The sequence below is a fragment of the Manacus vitellinus genome, unplaced genomic scaffold (assembly GCF_001715985.3).
Source record: "Manacus vitellinus isolate BGI_N305 unplaced genomic scaffold, ASM171598v3 scaffold_5_pilon, whole genome shotgun sequence".
Lineage (NCBI taxonomy): Eukaryota > Metazoa > Chordata > Aves > Passeriformes > Pipridae > Manacus > Manacus vitellinus.
Window position 1 is genome coordinate 42,937,978 of NW_021940682.1, and position 23,262 is coordinate 42,961,239.

General features: G+C 39.6%; 1 protein-coding gene across 3 annotated transcripts in view; it reads left to right on the forward strand.

Moving 5' to 3' along the window:
- ST7 (suppression of tumorigenicity 7) overlaps window positions 1-23,262 on the forward strand; it is a 143,754-nt gene that overhangs the window by 79,224 nt on the left and 41,268 nt on the right. For all 3 annotated transcript variants that reach the window (XM_008932473.3, XM_018080577.2, XM_018080578.1), the window contains exons 3-8: window positions 8,031-8,190; window positions 12,418-12,472; window positions 13,046-13,161; window positions 14,273-14,348; window positions 16,171-16,325; window positions 19,560-19,657. In XM_008932473.3, coding sequence (XP_008930721.2) covers window positions 8,031-8,190; window positions 12,418-12,472; window positions 13,046-13,161; window positions 14,273-14,348; window positions 16,171-16,325; window positions 19,560-19,657 — 660 coding nt within the window. The remainder of the gene's footprint in view (window positions 1-8,030; window positions 8,191-12,417; window positions 12,473-13,045; window positions 13,162-14,272; window positions 14,349-16,170; window positions 16,326-19,559; window positions 19,658-23,262) is intronic.

Here is a 23,262-nt window from a genome sequence, read left to right on the forward strand (position 1 = left end):
TCTTTGTTTTTTCCTTAAACTTATACTTCTGCAGCACATAAAATTTGTCTTTATTTGTACTTCTTTTTCCGTGGGAACAAAAAGGAAAGAGAGGAGAAAATATTTCAGATCTGTGTCTTTGAAGAAAAAAAAGTCTTGAAGAACAATGTTACCCACTAACAACCCTAAAGTAATTCATAACAAGTATTTGCACATTAAGTGCTTCCCTCGACAAGTACTACAGAAATGAAAAAGGCCAGTAAAAGGAAGAGGAGGAGAGGTACCAACTATTTCAGCTTTGCATGGTCCTTTCAGAAAGTTACAGCAGGACTTATTAGAGAAATACCAGTTCTGGTGCCAGGATTCCAAGGGATGATTATTTCAGTTCTTCCCTTCTTAGAATCTTTCCCAGTACATATCTGCCTATTTGCTTAAATGTCTGTAGAATATTTTTAAACCATTTAAACCCCCTTTCTCCCATATTTAATCCCTGAGGGCTTCTTTTGTGCAAATTGATGCAGTGGAGTGAATCATAATACCATTACAGTGCAAAGCAGGAGTGGAGTATTTGCACTGAATTTTATTAAATGTCTTCATAGAAACAAATGGAAATAAAAAATCTAAGAATCCACACGGTGTACATTGGCTATTATGCTTATACTAGGCTGTTCTTGTTTCCTCGCTGCCAAGAGTTGGCTTACTACTTACACAGATGAATAGTATAGCACGGCACAGCACGGAACAGAACAGAATAGAATGATCATCTAGTCCAGCTGCCTGACCACTTCAGGGCTGACCAAAAGTTAAAGCATGTTACTGAGGACATTCTGCAAAAGCCTCTTAGACACTGATGTGCTTGGGGCATCCACCACCTCTCTAGGAAGCCTTTTCCAGTGTTTGACCACCCTCTCATAAAGAAATTCTTCCTGATGTCCAGTCTGATCCTGCCCTGCCACAGCTTTGAACCATTCCCACGTGACCTGTCTCTGGATACCTGGGAGAAGAAATCAGCCCCACCCTTTCCACTTCCCCTCCTCAGGGAAAGGTTGTCTTTGTTTTAGTCTTGTTTGTTCAATCGGTCTTAGGTCTTTTGTCTTATAAACAAGTTGTACACTTTTAAAATCTGCTGGATAGAAGCTGCAGACCCTCCGTCACCACACCTAACTGAAATTGAGGGACCAATGAGACCATGTGAAAGTTACTGTAGTGATAAGTGAAGAGAGGAAAGAGGGAGACATGGCTAGGGGCTAGTTCACATCACCTCAGATCTCCTGATCTCAGAGAAACCTGAAAGCAACTAGAATCTTAACTAAACATTGTCAGTTTGGTGTGGGAAATACACACCTCTCACTTCCTGTAGCTGATGTAGACAAACAAACAGCATCTTTGACTACTTAATGCCTGTGAGACTCTCATCACTTAGATGATTTCTGCACTGTTGCTGTGCCTTGCTCTGGGTTTCCTCATAGCAGAAGGCAATTACCTAATGTCTGCACCTTGGGCATTCATCATTCTTGTGTGGATTGAGCCCCAAAGCACAGGACAGTACTCCAGAGGGACCAACAGAACTTTCAGAATACTAGCAGCAGCCAGACCTGTAAGACTTGGATTCAGTTCAGCACGACTCATTCAAATGCCTGGAGGGAAAATACTGAATGCTACATTCAGTACTGTCACTCAGAAAGAAGAAAATGCTGGGCCCCACCACCAAGATGAGAAGGAATGAGAGAAATAACATGGGTTTCACAGCACAATTCCTTATTTGTTGCTAGAGAGCAAAGACAGTAGGAGGAGGTGGCGAGACAAAGACAGTTTGTGCCCTATTGAATTACCTCACAGAATCAAACAGGAATAAAACCCTGAAGAGAGACTAATTTATCTAGAGCTAAATTCTGTGTATATCATGATTGCAAATCTAGGAACATTTTTTTTATACTGTAGTTGTGAAGGCAGTTTCTGAGGACTTAGCTCAGAAGTAAATGACTTGTGAGGAAGAAATTTCTAATTTTGATGGAGAGGACAAGAAGAAAGTGGCAAGGAGTCTTAAAGACACTCATATGAAGAAGGGGTAAAAGGGTACCAATAGAAGCCTTTCAAGAAGAGATCAGACTGAGTGAGCCTTAATCAAAAGAAATCACTTGGTGTTGCATGAGAAACTCCATTATGAACAAGATGAAGGAACAGTGAGTTGATGGAGGTGTAGACACAGATCGAACAAAGACTGAAAGTCTTCTTTTGTGTATCTTCACTACTGCTATCAGTTGTTGTCTGCTTTTCACATGCCACCATCCGAAGTGTGAAAAAGATGTGTAGGCCAGGCAGGTAACATTCAGGAACCCCAGACTGTAGGGACCACTGTCATTGCTGAGAGAAATGTGTTGTTTGTAAACTTGATAATGGAAAAGGAACTAAGCAGACATCATCATGGAAAGAAGAAACTGCAAGTTGAACAGACCACACATCAGAAATGACAGCTGAATACATTCTAGTTCTGATTATGTTCTACAGCCTAGTGGTGCTTCAGATTATTTCTTAACCTTGCTGTTAACCCGTGGCCCAGTAACATCATGAATTGCCTGCATTGCCACTTGTGTCAGACTACACAGCATCCTCAGTTCTAAAGGATCCTTAGTGCTACTAATGGTATTAAGTGAAACTCTGCTATAAAATAAACATTCTCCTTCCAAATCTACATCACTGGGGTATTTTTTAGACTAAATGTACTAATATTTCTTGGAATTTTCCACCATATGGGCTGGCAGATTTTTTTCCATTATCAGTTGGCTGCAATTCCTAATCTGAAGGAGAAATCACAGCACTGCAGGTTATAAATGATGGAAAATTCCATCTCTTCTTAAGTGTGGTAACTGATGGGAAAGTGATTGCTTTTCCTAAGTCATGTTTGGGTCCTGAAACAATGACTGTAAAATTCAGCCTTGGGCAATCGTATGCTACATGACTCCTTCGCAAAACACTACACTCCCATCTTATTTTGTCTCTTACTTTAATTCTTTAGGTAAAATTCTGGCCTTGCTGTAGGCAATGTGACTTAACTGAAGCAAGGATTTCAGACCTTTTTTCTTATAGCTCAGAACCATACAGAAAATACTTTTCTATCTCAAGCTTTCTCTGTAATTACTTGACTACAGCACATAGTTTAAAGTTAACAATTTAGCATATATTCACTTCATCCTTGCACTATTGTAGACATTAAAAATAGGAACAAGATTTAGTCCAAAGTTGCATCAGAAATACTGTATCGGAAACTTGGTTCCACCACAGTTACTTTTAATCCAGTAAAATATAGTGTTCTGTCTCCGAATACAATGAGCTGCATTGTATTCAGTGTCTGGAAGGCTGAGGTTTTCCACAGGTAGGGCAATAAAACTGTCATGAAACACAGCTGACGTCCAGTAAATGCTGTGAACTGGAACTGTGTAAATGCCACTAAGATTTCTAAATAAAGCCACATATTTAACGTACAGTTATCACCAGTGAAAGTTGGTCAGCAGTCTTGGGTGGCACTTGAACTGCAAACTGATGGAGTCTTGGTTCTAACAAAGCACAGGTGGAAGAACCTCAGACTTGAATCTCCACCAAGAAAGCCTTGTTATTCTACTTCAGAGCTTGCAACAGTAATGAGAGTCTTCTGCTAGAGAATGAGAAGCATTCTGCAATGAACAAACACCAGGTCATTCAGATACGACAATTAGGAAGCCAGTCTACAAAGGCAGAGCATGAGTTCTGAGTCTACACTCTGCCTAGCATTGAGTATCTGGGCTGTCTGCTACTACCTGAGAATGTGTATAGTGTGTGAGAGTCCCAGCCTTTTGTAGCCAGTGGTACTACTACAGGAAGTCTGAGTGTGGACCTGAGTGACACAGAAGGACTTGTCTTATTTTCTGTAGATATTAATTGTTCTTCTTGTTTCATTACCTTTGTGTAGTCTGCTGCAGAGGGGCAGAAAGGTGACTGAGTTCTGGGTGTTGCCACAGACACTCTGAAAGTCTGACAAGTGTGCAGGAACAGCATTTGATGGCTGAAAAGCAATACATGGTAATTGTTCAAAGTTTCTGCTCTGGCAGAGAAGGCTTAGGTCAGGAAGGGCAGAATCATCATAGGGAGTTCCTAAGAAATTGGAAACCCATGCCAAGGAGCAAATGAGAGAGGAAGGATCTGTCAGAAGGCAGGCTATAACCCAGGCCACAGAGAAGGGTATCGTAACTAGCTGGGGTCTACACAGTGTTGAGAGAAGTACTATACTTAGTCAAGGCAATATATTATTTTCTTTCCCATTTTTGTATTTTTAGAGGTAGATGAAGTAAATAGCTATTTATTTTGAATAAGCTGCTCATTAGCACTGCATGTATCTTCTCCTGCTGACTCTTTGAATAAGACAAGTGGGCCAGGAGCAGAGTCTAAGAGGATGATGAATGTGTGTACTTCATCCAGAAGGAATGGGGCTGCATATCCTTCAAGACTGTCATTAAGGACACTGAGCGTGGTCAGAGATATATTGACTATTTCCTAGATCCAGGCTGGGCAGGACGGAGGACCTGCTTGAGTCAGTGGCTACCTGTAACAGCTAAATAAAGTAGACTAGGGGCTTTCTGTGTCGGAAGGCAAGTAGCATTGTGTAGTCACAGTCATATGGATAAACACTCTTGCCTCTCAAGACAGGATAATCTTTTCCATACTGTCTACTGGATATAGCCCCTGGGCTGTAATATCCCTAGAACATGTGCAGTCATTACCTGGGAGAGTTGACACAGGCCAGGCAGTGTGCAAGCAAACAAACAGCATGGATGACTTGAGCCAGCCAAACCTGTGCTGTGGTCCCATTGTATTTATAAAATAGACTTAACCATGGAATCAAGTTCTGCCAGCATTATGCTGTTCCTCCAGAGAGTAAGTTTCATTTAAATCCATTAGATCAGTTGTTACCACCACTGCTGTTAGAAGAGTACTCCGAATCTTACTCCTCTGAGACCTGGAAGACTCATTACGAGCCTGAAAGAGAAATCTGAGCTGTGGAAGTTGCCAGCAAACAAAATCCTTTACTGCTTCTGTTGAAGACTCCATACACACACATACACTAGGAGAGGATGACAGAGAGAGTTCTCTCTAAGAGAGGATGCCTGTCTCAGATATGATAAACAGAAAAGCATAATTCAAATTACAGATAGAATCACGCATTGGTTCAGTGAGAACCACCATCAAAAACATCCCTTGTGAACTGATGCATTTATGATGGAGTATCTGTTCTGAAAAACCAGGCAGGAAGATCAGATAACCAAGTGATGCAGAATAGATTTGTTGCTACAGAGATAGATAACATTATCTGGGATTGTTTGTATGTGAGAGCAGAGATAAGAAAGAGGACAACTGTAATGTTTTCATTGCACAGGGGAAGAGAAGCACCTGCACAGAGAAGCAAAAGCAAAAAAAAAGTCCAAAGCAAGTTTTTGAAATGCATTAAAAAGACAACATTTCCAAAATCAAATACTCTTACATTAAGCAATACCTATACCAGATTAAAAATCAAATATTCTAATTTGCATTTCTAAATACACAAAGCTGGAAATTTTCAGAACAGGGTTTTAACTTGGCCTTTGTGAACATAATGGTCCCAAAAATCCCTCGAGGGTTTGGAGATGTTTGACCCTGTTTCAGTTTGAGAGCACAGGCACCAACTAGAAAGAGCCCCAAGAAGTTTGCCGCTGCTGTGAAGGGGAGGAGATCTCTGAAGTTGAGCTCCCCTCTTACTGTATGTATATGACAGAAATGAGGTTGCCTTTTCTTTCAGAAGTGGTGCAGAAAGGATCTTTCTGATTAATTTGCTCTCTAACTCAGATACCTGTCAATGGGTAATTAATCCTTATATTCAGCTATTATTCTGCCAGATGATCTCTCATCTGCTGAATTGTCAAGATGGTTGACTTCATGTTGCTTTCAAATTGGATGATGCAGTTAAAAGTCAAATTTGATTTATAGGTTTCAAACCAGCTGACACTGTCTGAGAAAGGTGCAAAAATTCTGCAAAGAGAATTTATTGTTTTAAGTACCAGAATACAAATTACCTCCTCATACACGCTGAACAAATCACTCCAAGCAAAGGCTTATGATGATTTATGGCTTTAATTTCTAAGAGACTGTATGCATTGAGATCTGTCTGATATTTCCTGGCACTGGATTCACTCAACAGAGCAAATATTTTTCAAAGCTGCCTTAAACAATTTATGAGCTTTAATGCAATTTTTTAAAGTAATTAATGTCTTTTTAAGTCTGGGGAGGAAGACTTACAGCTGTGTCACATATTTTAGCAAGTTCCTGTCACTCAGCTGAACTGTAACAGTGACCACGTATATATATATATAGATAGATAGATATAGATAGATAGATATAAATATATATATATAGTTCTTTGTGACTGTCCCCTCAGTTTCACTGAAATTCAGTGTGATGGCTTTCCACCTGGTATACATATACATTGTGCAGGGTGAGTGGGCTCAAGCATGCTTTTGTACTACTCACTCCCCCTCTGAGTTTTACTGACTTTCCATCTAAAAGCTGATCATGATTGAAATAATGAGCAGGAATTTATTAGCACATTTTGGAAAACCGTTTTTTTCCCCTTTCTCTCAGAGAAAGTATGAAGCTTGTTAGATGTAGTCTAAAAAATATTGTGGGAGGGAGAGTGTGGAGCCCAGCTTGAATCTCTCTACAGCAGGTAGACCTCTAAGAGGCCTTCCAGAGCCTTCTGGCTCCTGTCTGGTGCTCCAGAACCTGCCCTACAGCATGCTGATGGTGTTGAAGATGTAAAAGCAATCCTTTTGCTTGTTGCTGATTGTAGTAAGAATCAATAAAGAAACTTTTTTTGGAAGAGATTTTGTCAATGCTTTCAGCACTGGAGACATCGGAGACAAATGGAGACATCGAGTAATATAGAAAGGTCAGAGATTGCTCATTCACAATTTCTAGTGCAATCAATATACAAAGTACCTCCAAATTTCTCAAAACTCCATAGATTTGCTTTTTTTTTTTCAATTGGTATGTAGATGTTTGGGTGATGATTCAGGTACAATTTTCCTATTCATTAGAAGCGTGTGTTCCTATATAATTTTTACAGTCGCAACCTTTTCTATATTTGTATGAAATAGTCTTCATTTCCAGGTTTATGTGGTTTCCTGAAATATGTGTATTCTTACTGAATAATATCACTTTTTTGGTGAAAATAGCACAGATATATATTTATGTGTATAATTGCAATTATAAGGAGTTCTTTTAGGCTGTGAAATGATTTTCCAAGTAAAGCTCTATAACTAATTCTGTTTTCTGATTTGCTAGCTGAACCAAAAGCCTGAAAATCAAATGAATTCTGGATCAGCCTAAGTCAGCCAAACAAAACACAGTTCAGCTGAGGGGGGGGAAATCCTAAAAGTATTCAGCTTCCTGGAGTTCGTTTGTAATTTGTAACATTTTTTTTTATCAAACTCAGTGAATTCCTTTGGAAGCATTTACTGGGGAAACAAGCAAACCTTCTTTTCCTCACGTTCCCTGGACTGCAGAGGGAGCTGGGGAATGACGAGGCGGGTTCACTCCTGACTGCACCATGGCATCGGCGTGGCTGATGTCGAGCAGCATGGAGTTTGGGGTTTTTTTTTTTTTTTTTTTTTTTCCCAGAAGTCAGTTTAAAGGAAGGGTCCTAACGATTTTAAACGCCTTTAAAAAAGAAATAACCTGACGTAAGGTTCTTTGAGGTTAAAAAAAAAAAATGCACTGACAAGATGACAAGATTTGAGACTCCCCACCTAAACGTGGATCACACTGAACCTCCCGGTTAACCTCGGCACCCTCGGGCAGGGGTGACGCGGGCAGGTGCCTCCCTCGGGATGTGCGAGGAGGGGCGCGCGGTGGCTGGAGCTGCCGCTTCCCCTCGGGCTGGGGCGGGAGCGGGATGCAAGGGCGAGGGAGCGGGAGTGGGGAACGGGGGGCGAGGAGGAGGGGCGGAGGGCGGCGAGGCGGCGCGTGTGACGGTGTCTCCGTTGCAGATCTTCGAGTGGTGGTACTTCCGCAAGTACGGCACGTCCTTCATCGAGCAGGTCTCGGTGAGCCACCTGCGCCCCCTGCTGGGCGGGGTGGACAACAGCGCGCCCAGCGCCGCCAGCGCCGCCGGCGGGGACGCGGACGCGAACCGGCAGAGCGTCTCCGGTGAGCGGGACCACGAACGGCTTCCTTTACACTTGTGCTGTTGTCAAACAAAAGGCAAAGCTGCTTCATTAATCGCAAGTTGCATCTTTCCAAGTTCGTGCAGTGCGTATTGCTCGGGCTGCGTGGCTGATGCATTTATTTCCGCCCTTGTTCTGAAAGCCCTGCTAAATTCCACGTGCCCTTTCTGCAGCACCGTTTATCCAGCGGAGGGCCACAAAGATGATTAAGGGAATGGAGCATCTCTTAGCGAGGAAAGGCTGAGGGCGTTGGGCTTGTTCGACCTCAAGAAGAGACGAGTGAGAGAGGACGTCATCAATATCTATGTGTCTGAAGGGAGGGTGACAGAAGGATGGAGCCAGGCTTTTGTCTCTCGGTGGTGCCAAGCAATAGGACAAGAGGCAATGGGCAGAAACTGATGAATAGAAAGTTCCACTTGAATAGGAGGAGAAAGTTTACTGTGCAGGTGACCACACAGTGGAACAGATTGCCCAGGGAGGTTGTGGAATCTCCTCACTGGAGATATTCAAGAACTGTCTGGATGTAATCCTGTGCCATGTGCTCTAGGATGACCCTACTTGAGCAGGGAGGTTGAACCAGGTTACCCGCTGGGGTCCGTTCCAATCTGATCGATTCTGTGATTCTAGAGGCACATAGTATTTGTATTGAAATAGTTTTGAGTAATAACAAAGTTGTAAAAAAAAATTAAAATCAGGCAGAGATGTTAGAATGCCCATCTGGTTTTGCATTACTTTGTTTTTTAAATAATGTAAGCAGTATGTAAACAACAATTGGATTTCACTTCAGTAATAGGAAGCATAGTGACTTTCAATAGCTTGAGGGCTTGTTGTGTTCCTGACTCTGCTACCAATTTGATTTGTGAATTTAGGCAAGTCCTGACATAGTCAGGTTTTAAAAAAAGGCCTCCAGTTTAGGAGGCATCATTTCAGGCATGTGGGGCTCAATTTTTATGATCTTCCAGGCATTCAGAGCTCCTACAACTTTCAGTGCAAGGAGTGAAGGTGTCTGACCTTAAGCCATTCAGGCCTGAGGCACTTCGAGTTGGGTGCCAAGTTGCCTGGGGGATGCTTTCTCTGAGAGACAGGCCATCCTGCCTAAAACAAATCAGTTCCCCAAGCACTGATCTTTATGGACTGAAGGAGTCTCAGGGGAACTTGTCTCCCTACTTAGGTGACTCAGCTACCTGGGGAGAATGAATTGAAAAATTAGCCCATGAGTGATGAAGATGCTGAAATGCTATTGCTTCTGCCTTGAGTTGGAGATACTCACTGTTAAAGTTAGGGCAGGAGCATCTTGGCTTGTGTTCCTCCTCTGTAAAACAAAGCTTACCTTTTTCAGCCCTAGCTTGGTATACAGGCCATAATCTTAATATTGGAAATTAATTCAGCTTTCATTAGGGATGTGCCCCTAGAATCAATTGCAATTTTATTAAATCCATTTCCTCTGCAGGCTTTTAGGACAGAATTAGTCAGTGAAGAAAAATGAATGAAAAGAAAAAAAGCAGTTATGTAGAAAACATTGTTCAGCAGCTGAGATGCCTATGTCTGTACCTAACAAATTTTATTTCTGCTCTTCAGTGTGCGTGACAACAAACAAACAAAAATTAGCTTTGAACTCACATGTTAAATAAAATTGGTGGCCTCAAAAAACCTTGTTCTCTACAGGGTACTTCTCCTTAGGGAATCCTCCATATATCACAGCAAATTCAGCTGTTGTCATTCCCATCTGAGGAGAGGCTGTGAATAGCAGCACTGCATGGTCCAGGATATTAGATTTGGGTGAACTGGCAGAAAGCAATAGGATGGCTTGGAAACACCTGTGTGCACTCATCAGTGTGCTCAGTCACACTTCAGCAGCTCTGAAATAACTCCCATAATTTTAAAGCAGAAGGCACAGTATTTTGACTAAGGAGGTTCACCCAAGCATCTTGGCTTTTCTGATATAAAGAAATAGTCAAGGAGTGCATTTGCTTTCAGTGCATTGGCACTGAGCTGGGACTCTTAGTCTCTGGAAAGTATATCTACGGATAGCCTGTTATTCATACCTTAAGAAAGATATCAGTGCTCAAAACATGATCATGGTACAAGTATCTGAAAGGTTAAAATAACATAGTTATATTATTAGTTTGTAGGGTAATGGAAAAGGCAACCTTTTCAGTTTAACGTGCATCAAGACTGGGATATTTCTTTCACTATCCAACAAGGTCAAGGTGGCTTTTTCTTTTGGCTCACCATGTTTTCCTATGTAGATGTTTGACTGTGGTAGAAAGTTGCAGTTAATACCTTTGTTCTTTAGAAAGATCACACGAATGTTGTACTGGCCGGCATGTTAGCCGATACCAAGATGAAAGAAACAAGAGCACACCATGTTTAACTAGCCAGGCAGATGCCAAACCACCCCCAAGATGTGGAGGTGGTAATAAAAGCCCTTCTTCACCTCCCCTTTTTGTTGCCCAGTTCAACCTTTCCCCTGCTACAGTGCCAAAATACCGCATACTTTGGATAAAGCATAGCCACTTGAATTTAAGTAAGATGAAAGAAATGATGTCACTGCAATCAAATAGTTGTCACCTAATCTTGTTGGTTGCAAACAAAATAAGTCAAGCCATTGAATTATACCTCTGGAACTGAGAAGTCTCATGTTGATTTAATATTTACAATGATTTGAAAGTCATATGATGTAAAAACTGTCGAGCTGAAGCTTGTCAAGCAGCCATACCCTCTGGCTGCACAGCAGAGCAGCTGAATGTCGATCAAGCACTTCTGCTGAGTAAACCAGTGGAACTTTCTAATATTAGCTGCTTGCTGAAGTGGGTAGTGTAAAGATAGAGGTGTATAACGAATGCAGTTACTCTTGCCCGAAGTCTGCCTATTCCTGTGGTCTGTTTTATACACTTTATGGGTGCTGTAGGCAGCAAACTGAGGGCCCACCTCCTATGCCACTTGACTAGTTTTTGTGTAGCTGAAGGTGTCCTTATGTTGCTGCAAATAATTTATGTAATATGCTTTCTGTCCATGCCACTGTAGCCTCATACGCAGAAGTGGGAGCTATGTCCATGAGAAAAGAGAAGGGCTTGGCTTGCCGTTCAGTATTTCTGTCTCATTCTTTAATGGAACAGGCATAAAGAGAACAGGCATATACTTACCATAAAGATAGCCTTCTAAGTCTACCAGAAAACTAATGTTGTGATCCCTTTAGAAATGATACCACAAAATTTTATGGGGAAAAATGTGCTGATTGACTTTTGTTAGTGGAAAGCAGCTGGTGAAATGCTGGAGGGCCAGTGCTACTGATGAGATTTTGCAGAGCACCATGTGAGGTGTCATCCAGTAGCAAATCTGTGGTAGAATGGTATGCTGCCTCTCAGTGAGTCCTTATACAAGTACTATGTTTAATTCTGGTCTCACCTTCACTGGAGTCAATGAATTGTCTTTGTTGAAATTAAGAGAATAAATCTGGTGTTAAATTAAAGGAAAAGCCAGACTCGAGACCTCACCATTTCAAAAGCTATAGATATTGATTATATTTTTTTAGTTCTGCTTTAAATTACATTCTTGTGGATTTTCAGTTCTATTACTTCTTGTAGTGCGAAGAATTCACAATTTTTCCCCCTGAGGGAAATTTATAAAATGCTCTTAATGTTCCCAAACCTTTGCAATGCAGTGAACTTTTCTCTGCCAGTCAGCTTCAGCATCTGCTTATAACTTAAGTAAGAACAGCAGATGTTTCCATGGATTTTTACTTCACGAGCTGTGAGGAGGAATTAAATTTGGCAACTGTAGCTGAGATCCTCAGTGATTTACAACGTTAACTGGACAGTGATGTTTTCCTGAAGAAATAACAAGTCTGTAGGGACTGAGTTAATTGCTATTTTTCAGTGTAATAACTCAGTTCTGCATTATGGTAAATGTGAGTCCTGGCACTAATCAATATTATCTTTTCATCTGACATTTGGGGCTTTGTTAGTGGTTATTTGTCTGGAATGATTGCATTTGTTGACACTAATTTATAATTAAATTATTATTTAAGAAAGGGAGAACAGTCTGGTTGCCTGAATCTCAATGCTCTTGTTGATTTTTTTCAATTTTCACCTAGAAAAAATGAATCATTTGATAGGACTCATTATATGTTAACTGATGTTTTTGATAAACATCAAGTACCATTGTAATTTGGGAGAGGTTCATTACTATGTGTTTCGATTTCTTACAGAATGCAAAGTCTGGCGAAATCCTTTAAATCTGTTCAGAGGAGCTGAATATAATCGGTAAGTGCTACGATGTTACAGTTTTCAGGCACAGTACTGGGTTAAGGAGCTTAACTGTACTTTTCCATTAATGTAACTCAGAGATGGAAAAACAAAACCAACTGTGGATACATGCACCCATGCCAGATTTTTCTGTAATTCGTAAAATGTTTCTGAATGAAAAGGAATTTAAATTCATGCTGATGCACTTGTTATTTCTGCAGTTTTTTGTGACCTTATAAAAAAAACATGGAAAATCATAAGTGTGGTGTAGTTGGTACTGTTAATACAGCAATCCTGTTCAAATCAGTTATAGCAAACAACCTAATTGATTAGGTGTAGGTTTCATGTAGTCCTGATGTTTGAATATATGTGTTACCAATTTCCAGTGTGTACTTTTCAACATCCTCATTAGCTTAGGTTTGACTACTGTTGCTCCATCCTAATACAGTGAAATGCAAAGTGTATTGGTTAAGAGATTGGCCAAGTGAACTTAGTTGGCTTTGCCCATCTCTAAGATCTAGGATTCTTGTCTAGATTTGTTTTGCCAAGTGTGACCTCACTAATCAAAATATCTCTTTGGCATGTTTGCAGGTATACATGGGTAACAGGGAGAGAACCTTTGACTTACTACGATATGAATCTTTCAGCACAGGACCATCAGACATTCTTTACATGTGACACAGATCATTTACGGCCTGCAGATGCTAGTAAGAGACCTTGTGAACAACTGTTTTGGCTAATAGCTTAATGATTGCTTTAAACTGATGCAAGAGAAACGCAGTCAGACATCCGTTCTTTTGGCTAGATAAGGAAAGGCAAAAGCTTGATCATGCCTGGAAAGCCATTGCTGTTGAATTTATAGAATTCTAGACATGAACAAGTGTCTATATATATAAACTATCTAGTTTATGTTGCTTTGTTCTGCTATCTTGCTGGAGTCATTCAAGGTACCATTTGCAAGTGTAAAGGATTGGGTTTTTTCTCCTGTTTCTTGCAGTGGCTTCCAACATGTATAGCTTAATTTGCCTTCAACTGCAGTGTAGTACATTGAGTTACATTATCCAGGTCTCATTTAGTCTATGCTGATAGAAGAGAGAGAGCTGATGTAAAACTTGAGTGTTTCATCCCCTGATGTAGTTAGAAGCTCTGTAAAAAATGAGAACAGCAATTTACAGCTGAATTTGTATAAGCAGCTTTAGTTGTATTAAGCCTTTACTGTTTAGTCCACACGCAGACTTTGGTTCTACTAAAAATATACAACAATGATTTCAATTGTCAGAATTTGCCTCTGAACAGATAAATTCTCTTTGTCTCTTAGGAAGGGAGGACACTGATACTTGGGTGCTCCATTCTGAAGGCATAATTACAAGGGAGAACATACTGTGCTTTTTTTGACATATGATAAACATGAATCCTGTTTTCTGAACTCAGTGGTCTAATTGTGAGGTCATTTTATTAGCCTGGATGTTGTTTCCATTTAACATTCATCTAAAGCAACAACACAGTAAGAATCCCAACTATCCCTGTGGAATCTTCTACACCAATAGGAAATAGCTGCTTGTCACCTCTATACATGGCAGTGCAGATAGCATGATGTCTCAGCCAGATTTTCTCCTGAAAAAAGTTTAATTAAATAAAAAGAAGAAAAAAGCTGAGTATGTGGGACAAAAACTCATATTCATTATGTATCTTTTTGAATGATCACTGAGCTATATGAAATGCTCTGCGATAAGTTGGACTGTTGTTACAAGGCAGTAGATTACAGTGTTAGTGCTGTAATGACTGATATGCCCCTCTTCTCTTTTGTTTATTGAATAGTAATGCAAAAAGCCTGGAGAGAGAGAAACCCTCAAGCCCGAATTTCTGCAGCACATGAAGCTTTGGAATTGAATGAGTGAGTGACAACAACATTAACATTTATTTCCCGTCTTTTAGAAAATCCATTTGATTATAGTTTAAGGCAGGAGAGTTGCTACAGCAGTTTTTAACTGTGAATACAGGCCTGTCACAGGAAGGCCTACAATAGAAGGAAAAAAGCACAGCTGCATTCTGTCCTAGGTACCCAGAAGATCCTTAGGGCAGTAATGACAATGGAAGTCTTCCTGTTGATATCAATGGGCTTTGGAACAGCATAAAAAAATTTTAATTGAGTTGCCTCCTGATGAGCATATGAAATATGTGTTTATGAGATGAAGAGTTCCCTTTTGAGTTTCTCAGTCATCATGAACGGAAGCAAGAAAGAAAGGACTCATAAACACCTTCTGAAATACACATTTCATAGTATGAGAGAATATGATCTAATTTTCTGGAACTTTTGGTCTTTGAGTCTGTTACTAATTTCCTCAATGAGAAGTGTAGTATTTTGAGATCCCACAATAAACACAAAAACAGTGCAGGAATGCTTTACTGGTATGGCAAACTGTATAAATGTTGCTAAAGTGCATAAAGTGGAGAGAGTCCCTTAGGTTGCCGACAGAGATTACTGTATTCTAGAATTCCATAAACTGGTGCTTTACAGATTGTCCTTCATGTATTTCATCAGAAGAAGAGAAAGAATTGTTTGTTCTTGTATAGTGATTTAACTGAGAGAATGTAGCATAAAAGGCAGAAATGAGCTCTAAGACTATCCTGTTCTACTCAGATATCATAGAATTAGAGAATGGTTGAGGTTGCCAGGGATCTCTGGATGTCATTATTGAACCCCTCCATTCAAACAGGGCCACCTACGGCACATTGCACAAAACCATGTCCAACAGGCTTTTGAATATCTCCAAGGAGGGAGACTTCACAACTTCCTTGGACAACTTGTGCCAGTGTCGGTCACATTTTAAGTAAAAGAAGTGTTTCTGATGTTCAGGGGAACCTTCTGTGTCTCATTTTGTGTCCACTGCCTCTGGTCCTGTCACCAGATACAACTAAAAAGAGCCTGGCTCTGTCCTCTTTGCCCCCTCACTTCACGTATTTACAAAGATTGACAAATTCCCCCCAAATGTCTTCTCTTCTCCAGACTGAACAGTCCCAACTCTCTGAGCCTTTTCTCATATGTGAGATGCCCTAGTCCCTAATCATCTTCATGGCCCTTCATTGGACTCTCTGTAGTATGTCCATGTCCTTCTTGTACTGGGGAGCCTAGAACTGGACACAGCACATCCATGTGTGACCTTACCAGGCTGAGTAAAGGATAAGGATCACTTCCCTTGACCTGCTGGAAAAACTCCTCCTAGTGCAGCTCTGCTGCAAGGGCACATTTCTGTTTTGTTTTTTTGCTTGGGTTGGGTTGAGTTTTTGTTGTTGTTGTTTTTTAATCTCTACAATTACATTTATAATCTGTTCTTTGCATATGGCAAATGTTATAGGTCTGTTGATTCTTTTCAAACCATTACAGTAATTGAGACAGTTTGTGTTAAAACAATAGTGCATAAAACTAGTCTTGTTTTCCAGAAGGAGTTTTAGGGATGTAGGCTTAGTGAGACAGTACTTTACTTTCTGGGACAGTTGTCAGTAGGTTTACTCAAGGGCTGAGTGATATAGTACCTAAAAATGAGAGTCACGATCTGGTCGACAGAATATTTATTCATCAAAATAGTTCATCAGAAAAGTACATGGACAAAATCTCCTTACTTCCATACTTAACACATCCTTGCCAGTCTGCATGTCTTCACATAGCTTTTACATCATGCACCCTTCTCATGGTTTTTCCTCTGATATTTTTGCAGGTGTGCTACTGCCTATATTCTCTTAGCTGAAGAGGAAGCAACAACAATTGTAGAAGCAGAGAAGCTGTTCAAGCAAGCTCTGAAAGCTGGAGAGGGCTGTTACAGGCGCAGTCAGCAGTTACAGCACCATGGTGCCCAGTATGAAGCCCAACACAGTAAGTTTCTTATGAGGGAATAGCCATTTCTAAGGGAGAGAAGTTCCAGGGAGTTGTTTGGGTTTTTTAGGTGGGGTTTTTTTTTTGTGTTCTTTCCCCTCTAAGAGCTGTGCAATTAGTATTTGGCATTAGCTGGAATATGGCCCTAGAGCCAGACTATTCTGTTTCAGTGTTTTCACTTGATTCTGTTGCTGAGCTATCAGTGCTCAGATTCCAGATATGCCTTTTCTTTGTCATGGCAGAAAATATTGTAGCATGAACTTAACAGAAAAGAAAAGGTATTAGAGCCAAAAGAGATCTGATATTTAGAAAATACTGGACTCAGTTTAAGTTGGACTGAGATGCCTTTAACCATTTTGAAAACATGGGTTCATGTTGTGAAAAAGTACTAAAGAATGATGGAAATAGGAGCAAAGTGATGCTTTGCCAGCTTTTTTCTGTCAGCTCTGAGGATAAATGGGTACACTGCGTTGTTCTGTGTAAAAGTTAATGAGACCCATTAAGGAGTGTGACATTTGAAAAGTTAGTTGCATATATTAAGAAAGGTCACAGAAACATAGAAATTAACAACTGGAATATTACAGTGATGTAATTGAAAGTCTAGATTTTTAGTATGTTTTAAAAATTTTGAATAAGCAGATTTAGCTGTTTTGATATTTATTAGCTACTCCTTGAATCCAAGAAAATACGTGGGGGTTCACTTACAGTAAATTACCAAAGAGATAATAAAACCAACAGTCTAGTGGCTACCCTAAGCAAAAATAACACCAATTAATTACATAAATACAAACACTAACATACTTTGGGCATCTTCAGGTTTCTCAGGACCTGAATTCACAGCTTCTGGCTATCTCACATAATTTGGAGATTGCTGATAAAAATTGTACACAGTAAAACTATCTGTGATCTCTGGTTTCAAAAGTGTATGCAAGTCTGTACCTGAAACCCTGAGGTTTTATAAAGCTTGGGGGTAGTATTTCAAATATTTGTTGGTTGTAAAATGATATTTAGGATGATTTGTTTATTTTTGATGAAAGTAAAAATACAGAGCAGCTGAGCCCTTGAAGCAGTTTTTGTGCTCTAGCAAGCTTATGGTTTTCTGTGAAACCTTAATTTGTGCACTCAATTCATCTTTAGTGCAGAAAATTACTATGAAAAGTACACAATAAGTAATTAGTAAACACTGTCATGATGCTTATGTTCAAGTTAACCTGGTTAAGTTTGTGCAGGCAGTTACAAGTATGGTATTTCTGTAACCAGTGTGTGCTAGATGACTACTCTCCTGGTCAAATTTGACACCCGAATCCTTCAGTATTTCAGCTGAGGAAGTAACCAGTTGAATCACAAAATTAAGTGCATTGCCACAGAGCAGGGGGGCTGAAAAGTGACTCCCAACTCTGACTGTATTCAAGAGGGGCTTTGGGAGGGCCTAGGTGATACCACTTCTCTATACCACCCAGTCTCCCCTTGAAAATGTCAGTGTGCACCCGCAGAAATAAGAAAAATTCCAGCCTCAGATGGTGCCTTGGACAAAGGGGCTTCACGCAGGAGTCTCTTGATTATATGCTGGACTTCTGCATGGTTTACAAGGGTGGAGAGGAAGGACTGTGGACTGATGTGTTGCTGTTCCATGATTCTTAGAGGTCAGTTGTTCCATTTCTGGTCTTTGAAGTAAATTTTCAGATGAAAAGTGGGCATTTCATATTTTACAGGTGAAACACACTGTAATTTCTTGAACAACAGCATATTTGTTGTTCTAGCACATTGCTCTGCATTTCTGTTTATTCATGTGTTCCATCTCCTTCATATGGTATTTTGTGTTAGACAGTAAATTTTAAGAGTAAATGGCTTTGAGTACCCCACTTGGCTTCTTTCAAGAGGTGCTTGTTTATAGAAAACATGGGCAATCTTCTTTTTAAGATTGCTCATGTTAGGCACCCCAAATTGTTAGTCACATAAGAGAATTTTGTCCTGGAAGATTATCTTGATTTCATAGCAAGTAAATGCCTTTGGACCATTCCTTCTGAAAAGTCTGAAAAAAGCTTAACCTCATGTGTACCTCATGTACACTATATAAGCATGTTGAAACAGATGTAACTAATAGATTGTGTATTAAATATATAGGAATCCATACAGAGATAAGGAATCAGGTAATATAAAATACAACTAAAGAAATTCTTCCCTCCTTTATTTATGTTTTTCCTCCAAAGTGAGACCTTTCAACCTGCTGCTTAATCTATCTGAAAATTTTAATTACAGCTTTAAAACAATTTGTAGGTCTTTGGAATGTTTTCAGCACACATGTTGTTCTTATTATGAAAGGCTTGAAAATGTTAGGAACAGGCTAGAATCAGAGCACATACTATACCGAAAGATAATTTGTAGCAGGTGTCTTATATTTTCATGATATGGTAATTTTTTAGATGATTAGCTTCCCACTTATTTCCTGTTGGCCCAGAAGTATTTTAAGAGTTCGCATTGGAAGTATAGGGAAGTGAATGAGAAATGAAAGGAATAAGAATTCTTGAAGAGAATAATTATTGTCGCTGCTCAGTTTCTGTCATCTTTAGTGTTAGAGTGTCTTCTACCACACAGGACTGTCATATCTGAAACATGTTTATTTGCCATCTGTAATCAGTGGTGTGGGGAATTTGAAGATGATAATTAGGTAACGAGTAAAGGCTGTAAACAGAAAGTTCAGCATGTACTACTTTTCTTCTAATCATTAAGAAAAAGACTGTTAGAATATGAGGATTTGCTTTGCTACTTCTCCTTATTAACAAGTATGTTTGTAAAAACTTTAAAAAAAGACAGGATGTAACATGCATTTTCATCAATGCCCATGTCTTTACCATGTGTGTGAATTGGTAAGTGTGACCACAGAGTTTTGTGCCAGTGTTAACCTCATAGGAGTTCTCCTTGCCTCACTTGAGAACTTGATGGTCTGTACCCTGTAGTGCTTTCTGTACCTTCAGATCTGCTTATGTTTCACAGGTGTAAGGCCAACCCAGGAGTTCTTATTTATCACACTGTATATCTGGAATCATTCCACTGATTTCAGTGCTGTTTTGCCACATCTAAATCATCAGAATTTGGTAATTTTTTATTAAAATTCTCATTAAAATATTGATGGTAGTGAATAAGAAAAAAATGGCAAGAAAACTGTGTTTTGTGTTGGAATAGTAAATGAACCTTTGTTTTATCTTAATGCTGTTTCTTTTTCTTTTTATACAGGAAGGGACACCAATGTGTTAGTATATATTAAAAGGAGGCTGGCAATGTGTGCAAGGAAGCTGGGAAGGACCAGGGAAGCAGTGAAAATGATGAGAGATGTGAGTTTGGATTTCTTTCACATGTGATATTTAGATAATAGTAGCATAGAAATGATCCACATTTTCTTACAAGTTAGGAGCCGTTCCTGCTGCATTCAGCACTGCTGATAGTTGGTCTGTATGTGTAATGTACATAAAGATTAATTTAAGAGATCATTTATTTATAATGAAAGCAACCTAAAATACCAGATGGATGGTTACCCATGCACACTGAATTTCCCATCCTGGTACATGTGCAGTGGAGGGCAGTATTTAATTATTTGATCATGAAGTTTTTTTCTGAAGCATGTGGCGAATGCTTCTTATTTAATAAGCACATCTTAAGTATTCTGTTTTCTCCTTGCAAAGCTGCAGTTTGGCTCTGTGCATTGTTTGTGTCACACTTTTCAGACATGAGGACAGTGTTATTTATTCATGCAAAACCTATCACTGAAAGTAATTAATCTATAATGAACTGAACTCACTTAGAGATAGGGGTTGACTGTATCCCAGTTTTGTAGGCAGGGGAGCTACCAATGGTAGTCATAAGTCAATAAGTACAAAACTACAAATTTGAAACACCGAACTAGCTATTTTGGAGATGCCGGAAGGGGCAGCTGTCTGCATTAGGCATTGTATGTGTTTCAGAAATGTAAAATGCTCGAGTTTAGAGGTACCTGTGAATGCCCAGCAGTTCTTCAAGTGAGATCTCCTGGATGCAGATTAGGAACACAATTCTTTGAGGAGATGACTTGCATCACCCAAGGTAGCAAGTCTGTGACAGAAGGAGGAATGGAGCCCTAGAGCTTCTGGGCAAATGATGGTAAAACTGTTTTCTGTGTTTCTTACGCTTTATATTCCAGCTCCCGCAAAAGTCGAGTAGAGATGAATCCAGCAAGAGTTCTGTAGGTTAGGCTGAAGGAGTTAAATTTCAAATGCACAAAATGAAATCCCAGACCAGAATGAAGCACCTGCAAAGTGTGCTTTAGGCAGCTCAGATGAATGATCCAGACACCTGCCTAGTGAAAAAGGAAATTCTTATTGCGAGTCAGTGGGAATTTTAATGTAAAAAGGCGAGAGACTTTCTCTGGAGCTGAGGCACTTGCATCAGTGGCAATAGGGCAAGTATGTCTGCCAGCCTGGAATCCAGTACCACCATCTTCTCCTGGAACTGGACCACTTATGAGTATTTTTTGAAAACATTGAGCAGTGTTCATCATAATATTGCAGGTCCTCATCCTGAATAATCTACCAGATGGGGAGTAACTTTGTTTCCTTACTCTCACTGGGGTTTTTTAAGCACACACAACTCTCGATCTCCAGAATCACTAGAATTTGAGACTGAGGTGTTGAAAAAGGATTTGTCAAAAAAAGAGCCGTTATATAGCTAGGAGAGTGAGAAAGAGGTATAAGGAAGAAAGACCTGGGTTTGCAGTCTTCTGGTCAGTTGAGGGAATGTTGATTTCAAAAACATAGTTTTCAGTCCAGCCAGCTCCACTAATTTTTCATGAATTTTGTTACACAGACAGTCTGGGACAAATACTGAAATGTTTTGGGGACAAACATTGGAATTCCAAGTTCTGGCATTAATATACAAGAAAGATAAAATTTTGAATTTCGTATTCAGCTGATATACATTGTAATTATGGGAAATTCCAGAGCTTATTATGAGCTGCTGAATGTGTTCTCTGATTTATAGATAGGGCTGTGTGAAACAGATACTCTGTGAAGCTTTCTTCTGCTGATGTCACTATATATGGATAGTTGTGTATGCAGGACACTGGATTCATGGACTTGGGTGGTCCCTCTAGTCCTAGATTTCTTATGCAAAGTGAGAACCAGAGAGCTTTGATTATAATGAATGGCTTATTCTGTCACTAGAGAGAAAATCGCCTGAAATTGATAAGCAAAATAGAAAATTGTGGATGTTAAGTACAACGTGGATCTCAAAAGGCAACAATAACAGGGAGACCCTAAGTGTCATTAGACACTTGAAGGACTGAAAACACTCCTCTACAGGAATGTTGTACTAAAATTAAAGGACTGGATGCAAGACGAAGCAGGTATAAAGATAGAATTTCAGCTTCTGGAGCTTCAACTCAGATCAATGCATTCTGTGTTTTTCCACATACAGACACCGAGCCAAATCCTCAGAACTGAATTTAGATGCCAGTAGAGCTTTTCATTTTAAGCAGCAGAGCTGAGAATTATCAAGTCTCTAGGTGAAATATAAACCCAGCAGTATCTCTAGGTCACAGCTACAGTACACTGGGAGCAAGAGGGGGGTCAAGTCAGCTTTGCAGATGCTTTTCTTAGACTGGTTTGGAGCTACTTATTTCTGATGAATGCACATCCTCCTTTTCGTCATAGAAGACATAAATAATGCATTTATGAAGAGCTTTGAAGAACATGAACCTGTCGTTGAAGGTTTCGATGTGATTGATGAGGGAGGAGATGAATTTATTCATCTGAAAAAGAATATGAAGAATATGTTGGCTGGGGACTGCTGAATCTAGCATCAGGGGACAGAGGGTGGAGGCCCTGTTTGTGTTTGAAAGATTGAAAACAGGTTTCTCAAGACATGGAACATGATGGAAATGAAGTGTTAAGAGGTTCATGACACCATCTGGGAAATATGATTGGGATGTAGTGAGTCTTTGCCACTTTGAAAAAATAAAACATTTGAGAATGTTTAATTCATTGCATATATGAGGCCATCTTGAGGACATTACTGATGGATTAGATTGTCTTACTTGAATTTTTTGTAAGAAAAGACTGAGATCCTGCTTAAAACACCTTAGTGGAATGAAAATGAGTTGTTGGTGACTTAAGATTTTGATTTTATGGTTATATACACTGCTGATAGGAAAATCATAATCTTTAATATTATTTTGAAGGTAGTAAAAACCACGTTTTTTAAAAAAACTGATTAAAAAACTTCAAAATCAAGGGTGCTTTAATTTAAAAACATGGGTAGGAATTTCTGTTGCTTCTGTGATTGATTTTGAGGTAGTATTTTTTTGCTGGCTTTTCTGCTTGGATGTAATTCATTTAGTTGAGTTGAATTAGTGAGAATTACAAACCTGTCATTTCCATGGAAACATGTAATGGAATCATACATAGGTGTCACTTTTGCTTGTATTTCTGATGATAATTATTTACTATATTTTGCTATAGAAACCAGCAGCTGTCACTATTTGTATATATTGAGTTAACTTGTGATCTCATTTTGATTAGTGTATTGTTGGAATAAGTCCACTGTGGTCAACAGAGTTATTCCAGTTTTATTCTTGTTTATACAGAGCGTGAGGCAACTAGATTGCTTTTACTGTCCCTGAGGAGAAAGTCTACAGTGCTGGTTGTTTTATTTGTTGTGCTGATTATGTTACGAGGATTTAAACTAGTTTGTTCTAAATGATATTGGAAAATTTAGTGTATGCAGAGGCGAACGGCTGTAATGGTGGCTGTGGGGAATCTTTTGTATCCCTTTGTGTTGAATCTTCATTGTGGACAATGTTACAAGCCAGGCAGCTACATGGTGATGAGCAAGGGTAGCCTTTTGTGCCAGCAACTTTCTGTCTGCTCTTTTCAGATTCCCTCACCATTACAATGGAAGAAAACAGAAA